The sequence below is a fragment of the Andrena cerasifolii genome, chromosome 13 (assembly GCF_050908995.1).
Source record: "Andrena cerasifolii isolate SP2316 chromosome 13, iyAndCera1_principal, whole genome shotgun sequence".
In the NCBI taxonomy this organism is placed as follows: Eukaryota; Metazoa; Arthropoda; class Insecta; order Hymenoptera; family Andrenidae; genus Andrena; species Andrena cerasifolii.
The window spans coordinates 8,758,779-8,778,138 of record NC_135130.1 but is presented as its reverse complement, the minus strand read 5'-3'; the positions used below and the strand labels follow the sequence as shown (position 1 = coordinate 8,778,138).

General features: G+C 46.3%; 4 protein-coding genes across 7 annotated transcripts; 2 read left to right on the top strand and 2 right to left on the bottom strand.

Annotated features, from left to right (window-relative positions):
* Positions 1 to 166: 166 nt before the first annotated feature.
* On the bottom strand, positions 167 to 2,993 carry LOC143375877 (integrator complex subunit 12). Its single transcript, XM_076825455.1, has 5 exons — positions 2,325 to 2,993; positions 1,991 to 2,167; positions 1,013 to 1,378; positions 827 to 899; positions 167 to 755 (listed from the first exon to the last, which is right to left on the bottom strand). Exons 2-5 carry the CDS (start codon positions 2,147 to 2,149, stop codon positions 553 to 555), a joined length of 801 nt encoding a protein of 266 aa, XP_076681570.1. The 5' UTR covers positions 2,150 to 2,167; positions 2,325 to 2,993; the 3' UTR covers positions 167 to 552.
* A 234-nt stretch (positions 2,994 to 3,227) lies between these two features.
* On the top strand, positions 3,228 to 12,283 carry Lgs (BCL9 domain-containing protein legless). 2 transcript variants are annotated; one of them, XM_076825453.1, is made up of 8 exons: positions 3,228 to 4,368; positions 4,467 to 4,705; positions 4,954 to 5,239; positions 5,380 to 5,735; positions 5,802 to 6,264; positions 8,612 to 8,783; positions 8,874 to 10,709; positions 12,123 to 12,283. In XM_076825453.1, the coding sequence occupies exons 1-8, from the start codon at positions 4,083 to 4,085 to the stop codon at positions 12,166 to 12,168; spliced, it is 3,684 nt and encodes a 1,227-aa protein (XP_076681568.1). In that variant the 5' UTR covers positions 3,228 to 4,082; the 3' UTR covers positions 12,169 to 12,283. The 2 variants fall into 2 exon arrangements, with proteins under 2 accessions (XP_076681568.1, XP_076681567.1); XM_076825452.1 differs by having other exon boundaries at positions 3,230 to 4,368; positions 8,576 to 8,783.
* Positions 12,284 to 13,590: 1,307 nt separating this feature from the next.
* LOC143375878 (zinc finger Ran-binding domain-containing protein 2) lies at positions 13,591 to 16,129 on the bottom strand. Of its 3 annotated transcripts, XM_076825456.1 has the most exons (8): positions 15,654 to 16,128; positions 15,400 to 15,452; positions 15,150 to 15,231; positions 14,695 to 15,019; positions 14,521 to 14,612; positions 14,404 to 14,442; positions 14,163 to 14,225; positions 13,591 to 13,941 (listed from the first exon to the last, which is right to left on the bottom strand). In XM_076825456.1, exons 1-7 carry the CDS (start codon positions 15,725 to 15,727, stop codon positions 14,183 to 14,185), a joined length of 708 nt encoding a protein of 235 aa, XP_076681571.1. In that variant the 5' UTR covers positions 15,728 to 16,128; the 3' UTR covers positions 13,591 to 13,941; positions 14,163 to 14,182. The 3 variants fall into 3 exon arrangements, with proteins under 3 accessions (XP_076681571.1, XP_076681572.1, XP_076681573.1); XM_076825457.1 differs by lacking the exon at positions 14,163 to 14,225 and having other exon boundaries at positions 15,654 to 16,129; XM_076825458.1 differs by lacking the exons at positions 14,163 to 14,225; positions 14,404 to 14,442 and having other exon boundaries at positions 15,654 to 16,127.
* A 1,393-nt stretch (positions 16,130 to 17,522) lies between these two features.
* Agt (O-6-alkylguanine-DNA alkyltransferase) lies at positions 17,523 to 19,230 on the top strand. The gene is made up of 2 exons (XM_076825476.1): positions 17,523 to 17,682; positions 17,763 to 19,230. The coding sequence occupies exon 2, from the start codon at positions 17,784 to 17,786 to the stop codon at positions 18,324 to 18,326; it is 543 nt and encodes a 180-aa protein (XP_076681591.1). The 5' UTR covers positions 17,523 to 17,682; positions 17,763 to 17,783; the 3' UTR covers positions 18,327 to 19,230.
* Positions 19,231 to 19,360: the final 130 nt, after the last annotated feature.

The following is a 19,360-nucleotide window of genomic DNA, read 5'->3' as shown; positions in this document are numbered from 1 at the left end:
TAAGCATTTGGAAAATTGCAAAAATATATTGGTATTATAAATGAATCCGGCGATCGTACCGTCTCTTGGAACACCTGATCAGGACCCTTCGAAGAGCTTCCCTCCGCTTAAATCGGCTTTGGATGAATCGCTCGGCGCAAAGAAGATTTCGGTGGAAGTACTCAAATCACACTGGTACCAAAAATGTATATTTCCTCAGCTAAAAATCATAATAACAAACCACATCACGCCCACGTTCCATACAGGTTTCGTAACAAATCTACTAAAAAAGATCGTGCACTCGCACGACGAAATTAAATAATATAAAAGGCAATAAAATTGCCGAGCTTCCCGTACAACTTGGTACTCCTGAATAGCTCGATATAAAATTGACAGTGTTCGTTTGAAGCTCGTTCGTACGCTCTTTGGCTCGAAACAGTGGTCACCCTGTCGATTCTGCTACGTTAACATTAATTGTGATTATGATCGTCGATTAATCATCTCGTAAAGTCGGTTTATAAAATTTCTTCTACATCGTAAAATATTGTCACGGTGCTCGCGTAAGCGGGAATTTCACTCCACGCCTGACTTGATTTTGTACATCAGCGACTTCTCCTGAGACTTGGTCGAAGACAGCGTTGGCGCGGAGGAAGAATTCTTTGAACTCTGCGCGGCATTTGTACTTCGTTTCTCTTGCTTCGCTTTCTTCATCATATCTTTCAGTCTCCTGTCCGCGCTTATAATGTGAATGTTGGGCGTCACTTTGCTCGCGCCACCTGTTTGAAAGAAATCGTTTTGAGAGGAAGAAAACTTGGAGATTGATATTCAAGATTGAAGTCGAATTTACTTGAGTTGGACTTCTTCTGCTCTTTGGATTTCGTTTCTATCACTGTTTTTGGTGAGCTCCTTTCTTTTGAGACCTGTAGATCGAAGAGAAACAATTAACTTTGGCTGTAATTCTATTTGCACAGGTTCTCTGGCAGAAGCGGGTAGAATTTTAAATAGAAATTATAATGCGAGTGAATACACACACCTGAGACTTCGAGCAGTTGGAGCAATACCACACCAAGCCCGGAACATCTATCTGCGAATCTACTATGTGGGGAACGTGGCACTCCTGATGATACAAAGAATGGCACTCCAGGCATTCCACGAGTCTGTTCCTCGCCCCGACATCCATTCCTTTGCAGATAACGCACGTCAGGTCGTCCTCTAGTATTTCTAACGCCAGCGTGTTATCACTCTGCATATCAGGTGGAGTATCCCTCGTAGGTAGATTCACAGGGGAGCTGTTTTTACTGGACTTGCTCGAGTGTTTGGAAGAGGACCCAGAGCTTTTGCTCTTCTTGCTGCCGCTGCTGCTGCTGTGGTCGCTCAGCACTGGCTCCTCCATCATGTACTGAAACACAGAAAATTTCAGAAGCATGAGCTCGGAAAGCGTATAACAGTGATGCATAGTGATGGGATCCAAAGCACTTTGAACCACTTCGAACATGATTTGAAGCTTGAAACTATTGATAAGTCTTGAATCTTGATAGCTATTGAAAGTCTTGAAAATGAACATCTGGTTACCGAAAACTAGCTAGGTTGATCGGCCAGAGGCTCCCGCGAGAGTAGCGGTTTATGACTGTATTATTCCGCGAGTCGGTGGTGGACGCACATATGGGTCTGAAACCTACTAAGACTTTAAAGCAAAACTTTCAAGACTTTTAAGACGATCAAGACTTTCAAAACTTCCAAGATGATCAAGACTTTCAAGACTCTCAAAAGTTTTAAGCTTCGAATGAGTCGCTTGATATACAATATATATTCAAAGCGCTTCGTTGTAAACGATGCATACAAAGGGATCAAGTACTGAATATCTTTTTACATGAACGTAATCTCCTATGCTTCACGAGTGCCCAGATATCAGAACTAACTCTGTAAGTACAATATCTGAATTAATATCGCTCGGGTCCAAGCACCTTGGTAACCCTGTGCACCGCGCTATGCTGTGCCTCTATCCAATTACCTTTTTATGCAGTACATTCGCTAGCATTTTGGAGGGCCCACATTTCTGCTTAATCGCTTCGTCCAGAAGCGCTCGTAACTGCTCCGCGGAGTCTTTATTGGTGGAATGCAGGAGGTGCAGGCCTTGCGTGAACTGGGGATCTAACTCCAACTGCGACATGCTTCAAAGGGCTTTAACCTGCGAGATATAACAGTATTAATCGAAGGTAAACCTTGCAGGAACTAGGTTACATTCACGATTTGTTGCAGGGAGCTCAGAAATACTGATTGCAAGTGTAAGAATGAAACTATATGCCTCCTTGCTTTTAATTTAAGGTATATAATTACGTAGTCACCTATAGTTTTTCGTGTCGCATTTAATTATGACGACTGCAACGTAGCGGTTAAGGACGTCGGTGTATTAAATGTATTAACTAAAAGCTTTCCTGCCGTTTGATCGATGAAGGAACATCAGCAGCGGATGCGTTGGGCATTCGGTGTTTACACGTAGAATTTTTATACGATTGCGACGGGTCACAGGAATTTATGCTTCCTCCTCTTCATATTCTCTCAAGCAACGCCCAGCTCACGCGCGATTAAAACGCTCGCACGTTTTTGCGGCGTCGTTCTTTTACATTTTAAAAATACCGCCTCGGTAGAATTTCCATTCGTATCAAGTATGGCAATCGAAGCATCTGTTGCAGCAAACTTTCTCGGATATTCCAGCTAAGCGAATCTTAACCTTAAAACGGACATCATACAATCATATTAAATATTCAGGTTGCGGGAAGAACTCTGTTCTCCAATCCCACCTAATTACATAATCTTCCTTTCGAAGTATTTCTCATAACCTCGATCCTAAAAGCGCGAACCGCGCGAAACGATGCTCGGTACAAGCATTAATCAAAATTTCATTAAAGATCAGCTCCCGTGCGAGTTCGATCCCCCTCGAGTAGAGATTGATAGAGTTCATAGATCCGCGTGCATCGCTGCAGGTAGAGTTCCCTCCACTCCGTATACGGAAGCCGTGCGCGTTAGAAATTAAAAGCCAAGAAGGTGGCGAAAGAAGCCCGAGGCTCCGCAGCCGCTCGCTCCCGTCCCTGGCCCTCTTGTATTCCAAATTTAATTTCACGCAGGGTTTCGATACCGTGCGGAAAATAAAGGCGCCTAGGGAGATATCGCTCGCGCGAATACGAGGGCGAGCGGCGCGGAGGGGCATCATAAGAGAGAAGGGAGGGCCGAAGGTATGCAAGCTCGGCTGAGCGATAAAAGGTGCGAAAGAATGAGTGAAAATACGAGCGAAGAAAGACGAAAATAGTAAGGCTGCGAGCGACGATCGGGACGCTGGGGGAGCGAGAGAAGTCGGCGAGAAGTTGTCTCTGGCCTGCGATCCCTCACCTCGCCGTCCTTCTCTGCGCGACGGCAGCGCGCATCAACCCCTCCTTCTCCGCGCTCTCTCGTGAGCGGCGTTAAAACGATGTCCGAGTGCTCGACGGTCGGTTGGCAGCCGTGCGTAAAAGAAATAAATAATCAAAGCGACCATGAAGTGACAAATAAAGTTGGAGAACAATGCTAGCGAACGGGAACGAGATCTGAGTGCAGCGTGCATCGGCCCCCCCGGGTTCTATGTTTTGGGGACACGTCTAACGCGGCCAGCAACGTGCCCGATCGGCTGCGAGGTTTTTTGGGCCCGTAGTGCGCGCTACGTGCCCGCCGCGGACACACGGCGCTGACATTTAAGAAATATCTTCGTCCCGCTCCCGGATATTGGTCTCTCGGATTCCGCTACCCCTGAGAGAATCCCTCTATGAGCGCTGGTAGCCGACTGAGCCTCTGGGCCGATTAGATGAGCGTAAGCGCGAGGGACCGACGTCCACCAGGAGTTACGCCGTCGCGGAGGTAACAGGGCCCCCGCGGACATGCCCTCCGAGGGAACCGCATCGCGGCCGATTCTCTAGAGAATTCCCCAGGACCGCGCGAGAACCCGGTGCAACCCTCCGGTTGCTAACCTCTCCAGATACGTGTGCAGCGGACGATAGTGGCCATGCGTTTAATCGTCACACGGCTGGCCAACGTCTGACCGGGATAAATCGTCCAACGGCAAGCCTCCAAACATGAAAACCGAAAAGAAGGCCAGCGAACCAACCTGCGTACCTGCTACTGTCGTTAAGGAGGAGCCTGACACCGACGCCGTCAAGATCAAGGAGGAGGGTAGCGGAGCGAACAACGACGATGCGACTGGCGAGGACACGACAGAGTGTACAAGGGATCCGTGCTTGGACTCATCGAACGGCGAGGGCGCCCTGCCAGGCGAGAGCCAGAACAGCGCGGCGAACCAGCCGATACTGAATTCGGTGAAGCAGGAAGGGGATCACAATAATCCCGCCGACGACTTACCTGGTACAAAGCGAGCAGTTTGTAGCCGCGCTTATGTTATCTCTGCTCCGACGATGGGTAAACGGGGACGTAACTGTTTAACGATGCTTGTATTGTTGTAGATTGTAGTGGTAACGTGATCACTGCGGACGGAATTCAGCCACTAGTTAGTAATGTGCTTGGGAAACAGATGGGTACTAGTACAGGAAGCGGCGAGGCTCAATACATGCAGCAGCAGAGTCAGATTTTTGTATTTTCTACGACGCTAGCGAACAAAGGTGCGGACGCCGTGCTGCAGGGGCAGTACCCGTCGATTATCGCTTACCATTGCGCTCAGCCGGGCACTAAGAAGTATTTAGAGGTGGGTCTCGGAGTCGTGTAATTTGTACTGTCGTTTGCAGGAGAGAAGGCGTCCGGACGTTAGGCAGGGCAAAGGAGACTACTTCGCTTGCGTTGGCTTCCACTGCCTGTGTCTCATTGTGTTTGCTAATGCGAGCAATGTAGCACCCTTGTCCTGCTTAGCGTCCAGGCACCTTGTTTTCTGCGAACGATGGTAAATCCGTTGTGCCTTGCGCTTATGAATACGAGAATGTAATACTGTTATTCTAGAAACATCCGAATAAAGTAAACCAGTTTCGTCAGAATCCCGCCCAATGGTTGAACAATCTCGCGATGATGAAACAGAAAGGTCACCAGGGAGGAGCGAATAATAGCTTTCAAACCGAACAACCTCCCGATCTGCCAGCCCTGGACCCCAACACCCCGCCGTTCTGGAACGAGCAGCCCAACTTGAGGAACCTGAACGGCGGGAACTCTCTGGGCAACTCCGAGCCGTCTCTGGACGATGCGAGTATAGACGTGCCTTGCCTTGTGCCGAACTCGCCTGGTAACGCAGGTAATACTCCGTCACTGTTTAGTTTTTAGTAGCTGAAACACAGAAGTTTCTCTGTGTAAGAGTAGAGCGCAGACTTTTGTGCGTTTGCGTGGGATTTTTTTTCATCTGCTTGGTCATTAGAAGTATACCTTTCGTTACAGCGAATCCGCAAGCTCCTAATAGTACCACAATGGGCCACAGTCCCAATTTACTAGGAGGCACTACCAGCCCGGGCCCAGGCAGCTTGCAACCGTCGCTGCAGGGCGTTAAAGTACCGGACGAGAATCTGACGCCGCAGCAGAGGCAACACCGGGAGGTCCAGTTAGCGACTATCAGGAAAATGCAGATGATGTTGTTCCCGGAGCACAAAGAGGAGCCTGGTAGCGCGTTAGACGCGGCGCAAGGGACGGCGGTGTCGTCGTGCCCAGCGACGAACGTTCCCTCGGTAGTGCCCACTCAGTGCCCCACTATGGATTGGCACAAGTTGCAGCATCAGTTTCTCGATGGGAAGAACAAGGTGCGGATTGAATTTGGTTGAAAGCACGCCCACGGGAGAATCGTAATGTTAAGTCGCTTGTTACAGGCCAGTGTTGGAAGCCCTGGGACTGGAGTTCCGTTGCGAGGTGCAGGGATGGTTGGGGTGCCGCGTAGCCAAGGACCGCCGCCTCCGTATCATCAAACCACCCGGTCCGCAAGCGTGCCGATCGCGATACAGAGCCCGAATCCATCCTCGCCGAACAATCCGACCAGTAATCTGTCGTTACCGTCGCCCCGCGCTAGTTCGGCTCTGAACTCGCCAGCTGATTGCAACAGGCAGTTCCAACTGAGTAATCAGAGAACTGGCCACTTGCCGGGGCAGAGCCCGACCAGTCAGGACTCGCCGAACCCTCAGGTCGGGAACGCGACGGCTGTGTCTACGACGAGGCTGAACCACAGCAATCCGGGCACGCCTGTCTCGCACTCTCACATGTCCACGCTGAGCCCCAGCGGCGCGAACACCCAGAAGGACTCGTCGCTAGACTTCTCCGCTAGCCAGCCACCGAACGGTAAGAGAGGCGAAGGGATTTCGCTGTACATTGCTGATTTACTGTATAAACGTTTCACGCATCGAATAACACTTTACATTAAATCGCACTCGAGGGACGTTGATGCAACGACTGAGTAACGGAATGGTTATTACAATACTGTAATATTAGGTTGTTGCAAATGAAATGGCCGCTTCTGATTTTTTAATTTAAACTTTTACTTGACAAACCTAATACGTATTTCATCAATCGAAATACAACCTCTGGCAAAAAGTTTCCTATCAGACGCACTAATACAAAATTTACTAAAGACACTCATGTTTTAGAACTACAAAATATTATTATATATAGTGAAAAGTGATGGGAAACTAAGAGGGGCATGGTATACAGTAAATAACAACAAAATAACACAAACTTCCATTATCGAAGAGACACAAGAGAAAACACAAAATGTTACATGGAAAATAGTATCCGATCGGTAGAAATCCTGGAAAAAAGTTTCCGATCAGATTTGTCTATTTAAATTTGAGGAAATTTAGGTACATTAATATTTTTTTATGTTCCCACGTGTACGTATGACTGCTTTAACACGTTGCGGCATAGAACGAATAAGATTTTTACAATCCGTAGGTGAAATTTCTTCCCACGATAATCTAATAGATCGTCGAAGTTCTTCCTTGTTTTGTGGCTTTTCCTCGCGAATAAGTTTGTTCAATTTTGCCCATAAATTTTCAATAGGGTTTAGATCGGGACTATTTGCTGGCCATGTTTTCTTAACTTTATATCTTTTGAATACAGCTGGCGTGATGGCATATTGCAAACTTTTTACTCGTGTGTGTACCGAATGAAATATTACTACTAACTAACAAATATCTCAGAGGTGAACTTCTGTTTTGTATTGTCGTGGTCTCCTCTTATGTTTATATTTGTCGTACACACTTCATACATTCAAGGAGCTAATTATTCGACCCATGATCAGAAACTTTTTTCCAGGATTTCTACCAATCGGAAACTTTTTTCCATGTAACATTTTGTGTTTTCCCTTGTTTCTCTTTGGTAGTAAATGGAACTTTATGTTATTTTGTTATTTTTTACTGTATACTATGTCTTTCTTAGTTTCCCATCACTTTTAACTATATATAATAATATTTTGTAGTTCTAAAACATGAATATCTTTAATAAATTTCGTATCAGTACGTCTGATCGGAAACTTTTTGCCAGAGGTTGTAGTCACCATCGACTTCGATACACTTCTCCCAACGTGAAATAAGTACACCAATGCCTTTCTGAAAGAAATCCAGAGTACCAGAGGCAATAAATTGAGCGAATGCAGTTTTTACATCCATTTCTTCTCGAAACACTTTTCCAATCAAGAAGCTATCTAGGTGCTTGAAAAAATGGTAGTCTGTAGGTGAAAGGTCAGGAGAATAAGGAGGGTGAGGGAGAACTTCGCACTTCAATTCTGCTAATTTTTTAAAGGTTTTTTTTTGCAGTGTGTGGTTGAGCATTATCATGAAGCAATAACACACCGCGTCTATTGACTAATGCCGGCTGTTGAATACGCAGTTTTTCATACATGATATCAATTTCTTGACAGTGTTTGTCTGAATTTATGGTTTCACCTCGTTTTAAAAATGAAAAATGCGCAACATCCCTTGCTGACCACCATACAGACACCAAAATCTTTCGCGGATGAAGGTTCGGTTTTGACATATGTTTTGTACACAAGTAATTAGTCTATGTAATATGCCTTCATTATTATGACGAGAAAACAAAGAAGAACTGATCTCCAAGCGGCGAATTTTGTTGTTTTCAGTAAGTTCCTGTGGGACCCATTTGTCCAGCTTTTTTACTTTACATGGCCTGTAGATGTCGGGAAACAGTTGAATAGTGAATATTCGTTCTCACTGCGATTTCTCGAACAGTTAGGCGTGAATCCTCTTCAACCATCTCATTCAAAATAGTGTTTTCGATAACTGTTGGCTTATGGCCGCGAGACATATTTTCGAGGTCTGTATCACCAGAACGAAATTTTTCCAACCAACCAAGAATTTCCTTCTTTTCCACGATCAGTTAAAATCACGGTTTTTAATTACGTATACTGCACAATATAACAGAAATTATACACGCCAAATCACGTGTGAGACATGTGCTATTCAAATGATACAAATACAACGCCATCTGCACGGAAAAGAGCTAAGCTACAAAGCTGAGAAGTTTAAATTGTAGAAAACGGCCATTTCGTTTGCAACAACCTAATAGAATACTTTTAAAGAAGTTCGCTGCTTAAGTGTTGCGCGGTGGATTGACCCTGTTATATGTTACAACATAGTGGATGGTATGTTTTGCCGCACGCTGCAATCCTTAGCCCAGCAAAAGCAGCAGCACGGCGGAGCGGTGAACGCGGCGGGCGTTAAGGAGGCGAATCTGATGCCGGTGCCGAGCCCACAGCAGATTCAGTACCTAAACACGTTCGAGGGGCAGGAATTGACTATACAGAAGCAGCCGAACACGAGTCTGAAGGACGGCAACTTGTCTACGTAAGATTTAAAGAGAAATAGCATTGTTCGGTAGAGATCGGTACCCTGGAGCGCGAGTGTATAATTCTGTGGTCCTGTGTGTGTGTTTAGGAACACGGCCAGCAATACAGAGATGCCCAACAGGATCTTATCGGGGAGCCTGGACAGCAGCAATCAATTCCCCGCCAGATCCGAGGGCGCGAGCCCAGTTCAGATGGACAGTATGAACCGCGGCTTCGCGGGCTCTTTGCACAGTCCTCACACTCCCCACACTCCACACACACCGGGCAATGGTGCTCCGCATACTCCCGTTGATCCTGGCAAGCCTGGGAATAAATCCAGTGCTAGCGCGCAAAGCAGTCCGGCGCCGCACAATACGAACATGCCAGACAGCATGGGCCCGCCGAGGACAGTACCGGCGTCGCCTACCACGAAACCTGACACGTCCCCGCCATCCATGAAGGATACACAGCAGCAGCAGCAAACACAGTCCCAACAGCAACAGCAGCAGCAGCAGCAACAACAGCAACAGCAACAACAGCAGCAGCAGTCGCAACCACAGCAGCAACAGCCCACAGTATCTAATCCAAGTAACCCTGGAAACAACCCAACCGTGGTGCCTCCTTTAGTTGGAGGCCCGGGTGCATCTTTCCCGTGCGGTAGGCCATCCATAAACGTGAGTCAACCTTCAGACAATGTGCCTCTAAATCCCAACAATATCGGAGGTCGACTCGGCAGTCTGACCGCCATGAGTACAAACCACTTCGATCCGATCACTTCCCTGGCCCAGATGAGCCAGCAGCTGACCAACACTGCGGCCAGCAACTCGCTGGGCAACGAAGGGCCCATTCACTCCGGCAACCCCGGGATGATGCAGTTCGCCAATCCGCACAGCATGCACATGATACAAATAGGGAGCGAGATGAATGGTAGCTGCCATATGGGCGGTCCCACCAGCGAGCCGGGTGAAGTGGGAGGGATGTGCATGGGCCTGGCGGGCCCACCGACCAGCTACAGCCCCACCACGTCACACACCGGCAGCCCTGGGGTGCCCAGCAAAATGGGACACCCGATAATGGGCCACGGGATGATGAGCGGTCATCCAGGGAACGCGGGCGGCGCGTACCCGGGTGGCGATCCTCACGCGCCACCGCCGAGATTGATGACTGGCCATGTGACCGGGCCCAGTCCTTACAACGGAGCGAACGTGCAAGTGAAGCCCAGCGCGCCGAACACGATACAATACCTGCCAGCCAGGCCCAACGTCGGCCACACGCCCAGGGGCCCGCCGAGCCTGGACTTCCTCCAGCGGTTCACCAATCCCTTGTCCAATCTAGAGTCGAAGATGGGCACACCCTCTGTAAATCTCCAGTACTTCCCGAACGGTTGCGTGCCCAACAGCATGGGCCCGCACGGTGGTATGCCGACGGCCATGAGCGCCGGCATTCCCGGCATGGGTGGCTCCCCGAGGATGGACGGCCAGTCGATGAACACGTCGGTCGGCGTCCACCCGTCTATGAGACCCGTCGGCAACATGAGACCTCAGCCGAACCTGATGCGCATGCAGCACATGGTGGGCGGTGGAGTTTTCCCGGGCGGCTCTATGGACCCAGATAAAGTCTTCCCGCCGGACATGGTGTCGCAAGTTCCCAGCCAGCCGAACCCCGGCATGTACGTCTCCGGCAGCAAAGGCAGCCCCATGGGTCTGGGCCCGCCGCCGGACGCCACGCAGCCGCTACCGCCCAGCATGGGCGGCGCCACTAGCAACTTCAAGAACAGCCCCTTCGTCGGCAGTGGGCCCAGCATGTCGGACCCGAATTATGCTCAACAATTCCACAACTTCCAACAGCAACTGTACGCCACCGGCACCAGGGGCAGCGGGCCACCGCATCCGAACCTCCATCCACCGCCCAACTCCCACTCGCATCAGCAGTTCTTCATGCCGAAGTAAAAGCTTCTTCGACCGTGCAGTATCGTGACGGCGATTATTACGATCGTTGGTGGCCTTTCCGTGTCCCTTTCGGCGATTCCAGTTTGCCCCAAGGGGGGGAGGAGGCTCTTCATTGGTCCGCGACGATGTCACGAGAGAGGGTGTAAAGCTTTTTGAGGTTCTAATGTTAACACGATGATTAATTATCGAAGAACATACGTCTCTTTGCGGAATGCTTCGGGTCTGGGCGCGCGAAGGGACGCTTCTCTCGTTCGATTCTCGTTCGCGGACCACGAGTACAGTAGCTGGAAGAGGTATAATAAGGTCGCAAACTCGGCGGAGCGTTAAGGGTGTATTCTCGTCTAGAAGGCCAATTTTTTGCCTTTCTTTAGGGACGATGTACAAAAAAGCTACACAGTTTTCACCGATGAACATTATCCACACGTATTTATTAACATTTCACTTAGTTGTAAAAAAAATTCAGCCATATATGATAATAATTATATGTTTCACTGATCCAAAACAAAAAAGCCAAAAGAATTAATCAGTAAAAGTGTGGCTATAGCCGGTAGCAGATTTATGGAAAAAAATAGAAATTCACAAAATGGCGAGACTTTGAATTTAAACTCATCTTTTCCGTGTTTTTTCGTTACGAATAATACCGAGAAAAACAATATCGACAGTAATTATTATTATATATGGCTGAATTTTTTCCCAACATACTGAAATGTTAATAAATACGTGTGGATAATGATCATGGGTAAAAGCTGTGTAGTTTTTTGTACGTCGCCTTTAAAGAGGATAGAGGATCTCGTCCCTATAGACGAGAATACCCCCTTAAACTGAACGTATTCGGCGTTACGGAAATGTAAGAAGGTGATCTGAAGCTTCAATTAGAATTCTTTAAATTTACGACCTCATCGTACCATTTCCAGCGTCAGCATCGATTTCAACGAAACTCAGTACACATGTAGCAAACCGGAGATACTTAACTATCCAATAGTCTATTAGATATTCAACGATAAGAATTTGCGCTCCGCTTGTTTAAGTGTCTTCGTAACCAGATTCTTTTCGCTATCCTCGATTCGAATTTGTATAGAGAATAGAGTTCCTTAATAATTTAAAGTCTACAGTTATACGCACTTGTGCCGGAAGCGCCGAATATTTCATAGACTATCTAGCTATCTTCGGTTCTACGCCCGAAATTGAATTGAAATCGTTGCGAGTCCCTCCCCCTCTTTGTAAATCCCCTAACATCTCGCGTCTACCGAATCAGGTCCCATCGTCTTCAGAGAGCATGTATCGTTCCCTCGGGTAATCGAGGTTCCTCTCGCTTCTGTAAATTCGAAAGTTACGGAGAAGGTGCTCGCGCGGTAACCACCGTTCGACTCGTCTGTAAATAACTAATGTAAAATCCGGTTTCTTCGTAGCGATCGTTATTTCGTCGACCGAGATACACGGGTACCGTGGACGTAGAGAATCGGAAGTCGTCGGCCCGAGGAGCCCGTGGATCGTAGAGGAGGAAACCGGGCGAGAGGCACGGAGCAGAGAAAAGGAGATTTAACGAAAAAGAAAAAAAAAGAGAAACAGAGGTGGATACACAATCGTAATTCCCCCCTTCTTCCTTTCACGTTTTATTATTCGACCACGCGATCGTTCGCGATAGGAGAGCGATCGCGCGATACTTAGGGTCAAGTATCCTTCGATGGAGCGACGACGAACGAACGATACGCCGGTGAACACGACTCATCCTTCCTTTTATCACGGGGATACTTAAAGAAGAAACGCAAGTCAAGCAAGCTCAAATTCATATATACGATGTACATATATACGATATATATATTATATATATACCTGTTGCAACATACTCCTTAACGATATCGCCCCCTTCGCCCTCTCCTCTCCCTTTTCTCTCTCTCTTTCTCTCTCTCTTCTCCTATCCTCAAGTGACCAACAACTGTGCATAATCATAACCCCACCTTCCCTACGCCCCACTTGTAGTTTTACGGATACATTAAGAGAAAGAAGAACTAAGCGACTAAGAAACGATTATGTTGTTGACGAATGATTTTTATTATAAATGAAAAATAAAGATATTTACAAGAAGTCGTGTCGGTATCAGAATTGACCGATGATATATATATATATATATATATCTATATATTTATATATGTATATATACATATATATCGTTCTTTTTTTTCTTTTCTTTTTATTTTTACGTGGGTCACGCGTACTCTCTGAGTCTCTCCGATACCTTTTTTTCATCTCTTTTGAAACGTTTTTTTCTCTCGACACGGTTAGTCGATCGCCCGTGTCGCAACGATACTCGATCGCATGCAAGCTGCTCCCAGCTTTTCGCACTCGGATCTGTGATAGTCGAAGCAAGATAAACGGTATCCCTTTTCTCTCTCTTCATTCCGAAGACATCGTATATACATAATCTGTATTCATTAGGGAATGATTCGTATTCTTTGTTTTTTTGTGTTTCTTTTAAATACTACACGTTAACATTCATTTAATTGTAGCGTTTACGCGTGGGTGGGGGAAAGAAAGAGAAAAAGAGGGTGACGTCTGAGTGTGTGTGTGTGTGTGTGTGTGTGGCAGAGAGCGAGCCAAGAGAGAAAGAAAATTAAGAAATGAAAGGAGCGAACCACCGTTGTCTCTTCGAAGCAGCTTCAGGCAAATAGTATACATGGCTTGTGATAAACGTGGTTAGAAGTTTTAAGATGCGATGGCAGAGAGCTTTACTCGAAGACTTTGGATTAGTTAGAAATAAGACTTCTTCTACGGACGCTCGCTATCCAGCGCTTTACAACCAGCCGTGTAACATCGTCCCGTAGCTACACGTACATGTGTACACCAGGAATTACAGGTTTTGTCTGTTTTCTTTCTTCGTTTTTTCTCTCTCTTGTTCCTTTGTTCTCTTTAATAGCGAAACGTTTCTACCTACGCCGAGTGTCTCCTTCGCGCGGGCCTCCCCGCGCCACTAATCAATGCAACAATTAGGACGATATTGCGCGAATAGGTACCCTAACGTTTCACTCTCCATCCAACGGAGTCGAAGCTATCGAGCTCGATCACAAATGTAAAGCTTATCGGTAGTCGATCCCCTTTTGCGATAAACCGCGTATTGTCCGTCACTTTTATCCAAAAGGTGCTCGCTAAAAAAATCACTAAATCCCTTGCGTTGCCTGTGTTCTCACATAGTCGGCAAGCGACAATTCGTTCGCGGGATCGTCCTCTCACCTGCAAAAGAAACCAGTCTCTTAACAACCGTCGTTCGTCACAATTCCAAGCGGGTCTTTTTCTCTCTGGCTAACTCTACTCTCATCCTCTTGGCCGTTTATACGATCTAACATCTAACGGCTCTACAATAGCTTCTAGAAGCGCGAAAGCAAGGATTATCATTCGTTTAGCTCGATTCTCACGGTCGCGGATCAACTTTATACCCGAAACCCAAGTCAAACCTTTCCTTCTGCACAGCGTCTCACTGGCTGGATGTGCCCGAGTCCCTCCAGTCGTCTCTGTCTCTGTAAAACGTTACGACTGCGTAAAAAAAAAGACCGTTTGCCAAGACCTTCTCTCTTACTGGGCGCCATATGCACATCGCTCGAATCGTTCAATAGCAACGATACGATTCTCATTTAACTATGGTCAAAGAAAGCTTCTTCGGAATTGTACGGTTCTTTCGTTTTACTTTGTCATTACCTTGATCGCTCTTCCGAGGACGCAGTACTCCCATTTGTACTGAAAATTATTGAGTGTGCAGTATATTCATTATAAAGAGAATGAATCGGGGCGATATTAGTCGGTGTGAAAGTATACTTTTTCTTCACTGCGAAGTCGTCCCACTCGCTGAGATCGTATTTAGATAGGTCGCCGTCCTCCTCGTCGTCTTCCTCCTCTTCGTCCTCCTCCTGAAAATTTAACAACGCAGCCCGATTAATCTCTCCAGCAATCTTAAGCCGTATCTCCGACTTCCGTCGCGGTAGTAATTACATTTTCACGTTGCTGATCCTGCGGCTCGACCCTCTCGTCCTCGTCTTTGGATTTGTTTCGCGGAGGGCTACTATACCTAGAATCTTTCGAATCGTCGTCCGATCGATTCTCTAGTTTCCGCTTCTTCTTGCGACGCCCGAACTCGTCGTAGTCGTCGTCGTCGTCCCTTCTCTCTTTGTACTCTACCACCCCTCTGTCATTGTACCCTCCACCGTATCCCGTGCGCTCCTCGATCTCCCCGAACTTCGGCGCGTTGCACATGTTGCACTGCTGCCTGCGGGCCCAATTCACGTTCCCGCACTTACTGCACTGCCAGTCGTCCGCGCTGCAAGCATACAAACACACCTCGCTAACAGATCCATTCATCCTCTCTGCGGCCTGTAAATACTCCTGTAAAAAATCGATCTACCTTGCGCGCTATCGTTATTAACGATACCAACTACTAGGGGACTCACCTGAACAATCCCCTGCTTTTCTCCGCAGCTGCCTTCCCAATCTCTTGGCCCAACTTTTTCTTCTTAGGACACTCCCCTCTGTCTGTGTAAAAGTACCCACCCACCCCCCAGTTAACAGATATACGCACACTTATGTACATACGCCGCATCGCTTCTAACTCTACCGCAGTAGCGACGGACTTATAAAATGTTATTCAAGCAATATTATTAAAAACTCGTTTCATACGTTACCATATCGAACGTTATATACCTTTTCCGCATCGGTTGCAAGAGTTTCGCCACGCAAAGTTTACATTGGCGCACCTGCAAGAATAAACGCTGCGTTAATAAGATACTCCTGTAACGTAGGCGCGCTGTTATCATTCTCCTACGCCCGCTCACTCGTCCAAGCGAGGAACACTCCGATTTGTTTACAACCCTGTTTACAGGCTCCAGTCGCAACATGTATATGGAAGCTTGCACACAGCGAGCCGAAGGGGATTGGTTGGGGGAAATGTTACGTACTGAGAATCAGGGCAAATCCAGTCCCCGTCATTGACACTACGTTGGCTCTCGTCGTCCACCTTACTACTGTCCATCTCGCTGTTCCTAGATCGTGCAAGCGACACTGTGCGACCCCTCTATCCCACTTGCATCTGATATTCTCGGCTGGACTTTTAATACCAGCGTATCTAACCTTCGCCGCTGACGTTACTCGGAGCAGCCACGGCCTCTCGACGATACCTAGGCGAGCGGCATAGCAGGACGCGTTCTACGCGCTACTATTATCGCATTATGTCGCCGAGACCAGTTAACCAGGTTAACGCCAGCCGACTGTCGGTGTACCTCGCTCTCGTGGCCAGTGCGAACGTTAACGGCGGAATCAGCGGCGATAAGCCGTAACGTGGCGGACTCGGGCAACTACGAGGCCATTTCTTCGCCGCACCACCAGACGGCTACGAACGTCGCCGGACACCGAGGAGATTCTATGGAAATATTCGAAAGCGGCCCGTCGCTGGTCAACCCGTTCTGCACACATGCGCGATTCGGAGATAGTATAGGACTCAGAGATGGCGAGCCTTTTTATCTCCGCGGGCCAGAAATTAGAGTAATGTTTGGAGAATTGCTGACGCGCCGAGTGGCTTTTAATAGGGGAAGAAATATATAAAAAAAAAAACATTTTACCTTAAAGGATTTTACTACAAATGCACTACAAATTTTCTTCTACTACAATTTCGATGGTGCTTTCTCACTTTAAATAAAATAGTGGCGCGGGATATTTCATAACAGAATACGAATCAATTTAATGCAGCACCACGATTTTATTTAAAGTGAGAAAACACCATCGAAATTGTAGTACAAGAAAAGAAGTATTTTTTAGTTTTTAGTGCATTTTTTCTTTTTTTCTCTTTTCATCTCTGACTTTTTTTATAAAATAATGTATTTTCATCACACCCTCGCAAGCCTAAAAAGTTTCAAGGCAATTGGACTCATGGAAGTGGGTGAAAATTGAGTTGCCAGATTTGAACCATATACTTTGAAACAAACACCAAACACCAAACATAGAGAGGATCGAAGTCCCACCAAGTGGATGGCAAATTTTTGTACGATTCGTTTTTGGTGTCTTTGTTCTTAATGATTATACATGACATCCAATAAACAAAATTTAAAAAAAAAAAATGATGGAAAACACCGGTTCTCGTTAGATCACCGAAGTTTAAGCATCACGGGGCGGTGTACTGGGGAAAGATGGGAGACCCATCTTTTTCTCCCGGTGCGCTGCTGCTGCTGCTGGGACCCGACGGAGAGAGGAGGGAAATAAAAGTATGGTACTATATATATAGTTCGTTGGGTAATACAAGCAAAAATAAGCTTGAATCGCCATCCTGCTTTAAAACACCGGAAAAACAATAAAACATAAACAACTTAAAAAACCCCGCCCGTTCCTAATATCCCCCTCTCGCTCTAACAGCTACCTCCTCGCGTCACGCTTCTCTGCCACCAGGAGCGAAAAAGTATCAGGCTCGCATAACCAAAGTTACGGGACGTCATCTATTATCCCCATCCTCATCGCACACGCTGCCCCTCTCGCTCTCTAACCTCCTCGATCGACCTACACCTACATCCTACGTTCCTAATAACTTTCAAGAATTTCCTAGTCCAAGTGGCTACGTAGGTAATTCAGGGATCGTTCGAAAAGATTTTTCGAGCCCCAATGGAATACTACTTAGCACTTCTAATATCAAATTATGAGCAGATAATAATTCATAGCATCTCTGTAAGCTCGCAAAGCACATCAATGAATAAATAAAGAAATCTTCGCAGCCTTACATAAATCGATCGACGCAGTTCCGGCATCGAAAGAAATGTTTACTCTCCTGCAGGAGAGAACATGTAGTTCCAGAGATTTATACGTAGTATTTAAGTCTACCATGTATTAGTTTGAATCGATACCTATGTACGTAGTATTCCCGAAGACAAGTCGTCATAGCGAGCTTCAGTTCCCACTTCACTGGGATACTCTTAGACGGACTTAGATTTATAAGCTTGAGCAGTGGGTTTGGAACTTTGTATGCATGGATAAGGTTCAAATATTATTTCTACACCAACGTTAACTTACTGTTCTTCTCCTAGTACCTATAACTACTAAACAGGATGGTGCTAGTTCGAAACATGACACCACAAGAGTACAAAGTAAATCATGCCAAGTTCAAAATAATTTACGGCTTTCACTCAACACCCTATGGAGACTGTTTGGTGGGCATCACGAGCACCGACGGAGCTGTAGCGTATTTGGCATTCGTGGACAAGGGGAACGAAGAAGCACTGGCTGTTTTGAAGAGCGTGTGGCCTCTTACTGATTTAGTAGAAGATACCAGCAGCATCACTAATTCAATCGTGCGCAATGTCTGCGCGGCGTCTCTGGACGATTCCCTTTCGGTCCTCCTGAAGGGCACAGAGTTCCAAACGAAGGTTTGGGAATCCTTGATGCAAATACCGCGGGCTACAACTATCACTTATGAGCAAGTCGCCATGATTATTGGAAACCCAAAAGCTTCGCGTGCTGTTGGCAACGCAGTAATGAAGAACAATGTCGCGCTGTTGGTGCCTTGTCACCGTGTCAAGGGAAAGTCTGGCAGTAATAAATATAAATGGGGAGCCAGCCGCAAAGAGAAGATTATTGCTCACGAGGGCTAGTACCCCTGAGCTCTTTGTTGCAGTATTATTTATTATACGCTATTTTTTATATCAGATGTAGTTTTATACCTTTTGAATATTTTTGTACATGATATATGGTTATTATTCCATGGCTTAGTGCGCAAGTATTGAATGTCCACTTTTAGCGTTTTCGAGAAAAACGGGTTTACAGAAAAATATTATTTTTGAGAAATTTAGGAAGCAGATGTAAATGTGATTTTTATACAGCATGAAGAAACGGCGAAGAAAAATTCGAATTTCACAAAAAGTGGATATACAATATTTGTGCACTAAGCTATTGATATATTTCGCGTGGAAATGTAAGTACACGAATTGCCCGATGTACCGCTATGCGAAATAAATAACTTACCGACACAAAGTATTGTTTATTTTTACACATCAAGAATTAGATATTACACGAATGCTTAGAAACTTTGCGAGTTAAGAATTCGGGGCTTAATACGAACGAAGTTTGCGCTACAGCGAGGCGCTGCAGCTGTAATGTACAAATTCATGCACGATATAAATTATATACAATATACAATGCGTAGAGTCTCGGGAAACCTTGTAAGTACAAAATTATCATCGTTGCATTCTCGCGTTGTAACAATTACAGGAACGGTGCAGCTGAACCGTAGCACTTGCGCAGCAATGGTAAAATATTTGCTAGCTTTTGCTACTTTACATCGATTCGAAGTCTACCAGATTGCAAACGACGAGAAGAACAGTAAAATGAGACTTCCATCATAAATATTAAAGAGGCTCTAGTAAAATTGGTATAAGCTTGTAAAAGTTTTGCATGTACTTCTCAATCAACAAGCCTTCCAGATCCCGAAATCAAGGGCGATTTGGTTATAGGCTAAGTACTTGGGCTGCGGCCTAGGGCGGCTAATTTTTGGGAGCGGTGAATTTGGGGGTGATAAATTTTGAGAAGCGGCAAAATTTGGGAACGACAAATTTTGGGAGGCAATCAATTTTGAGAAGTGGTAAAATTTTGGAGAGTGGCATATTTTGAGAAGTGGAAAATTTGGGGG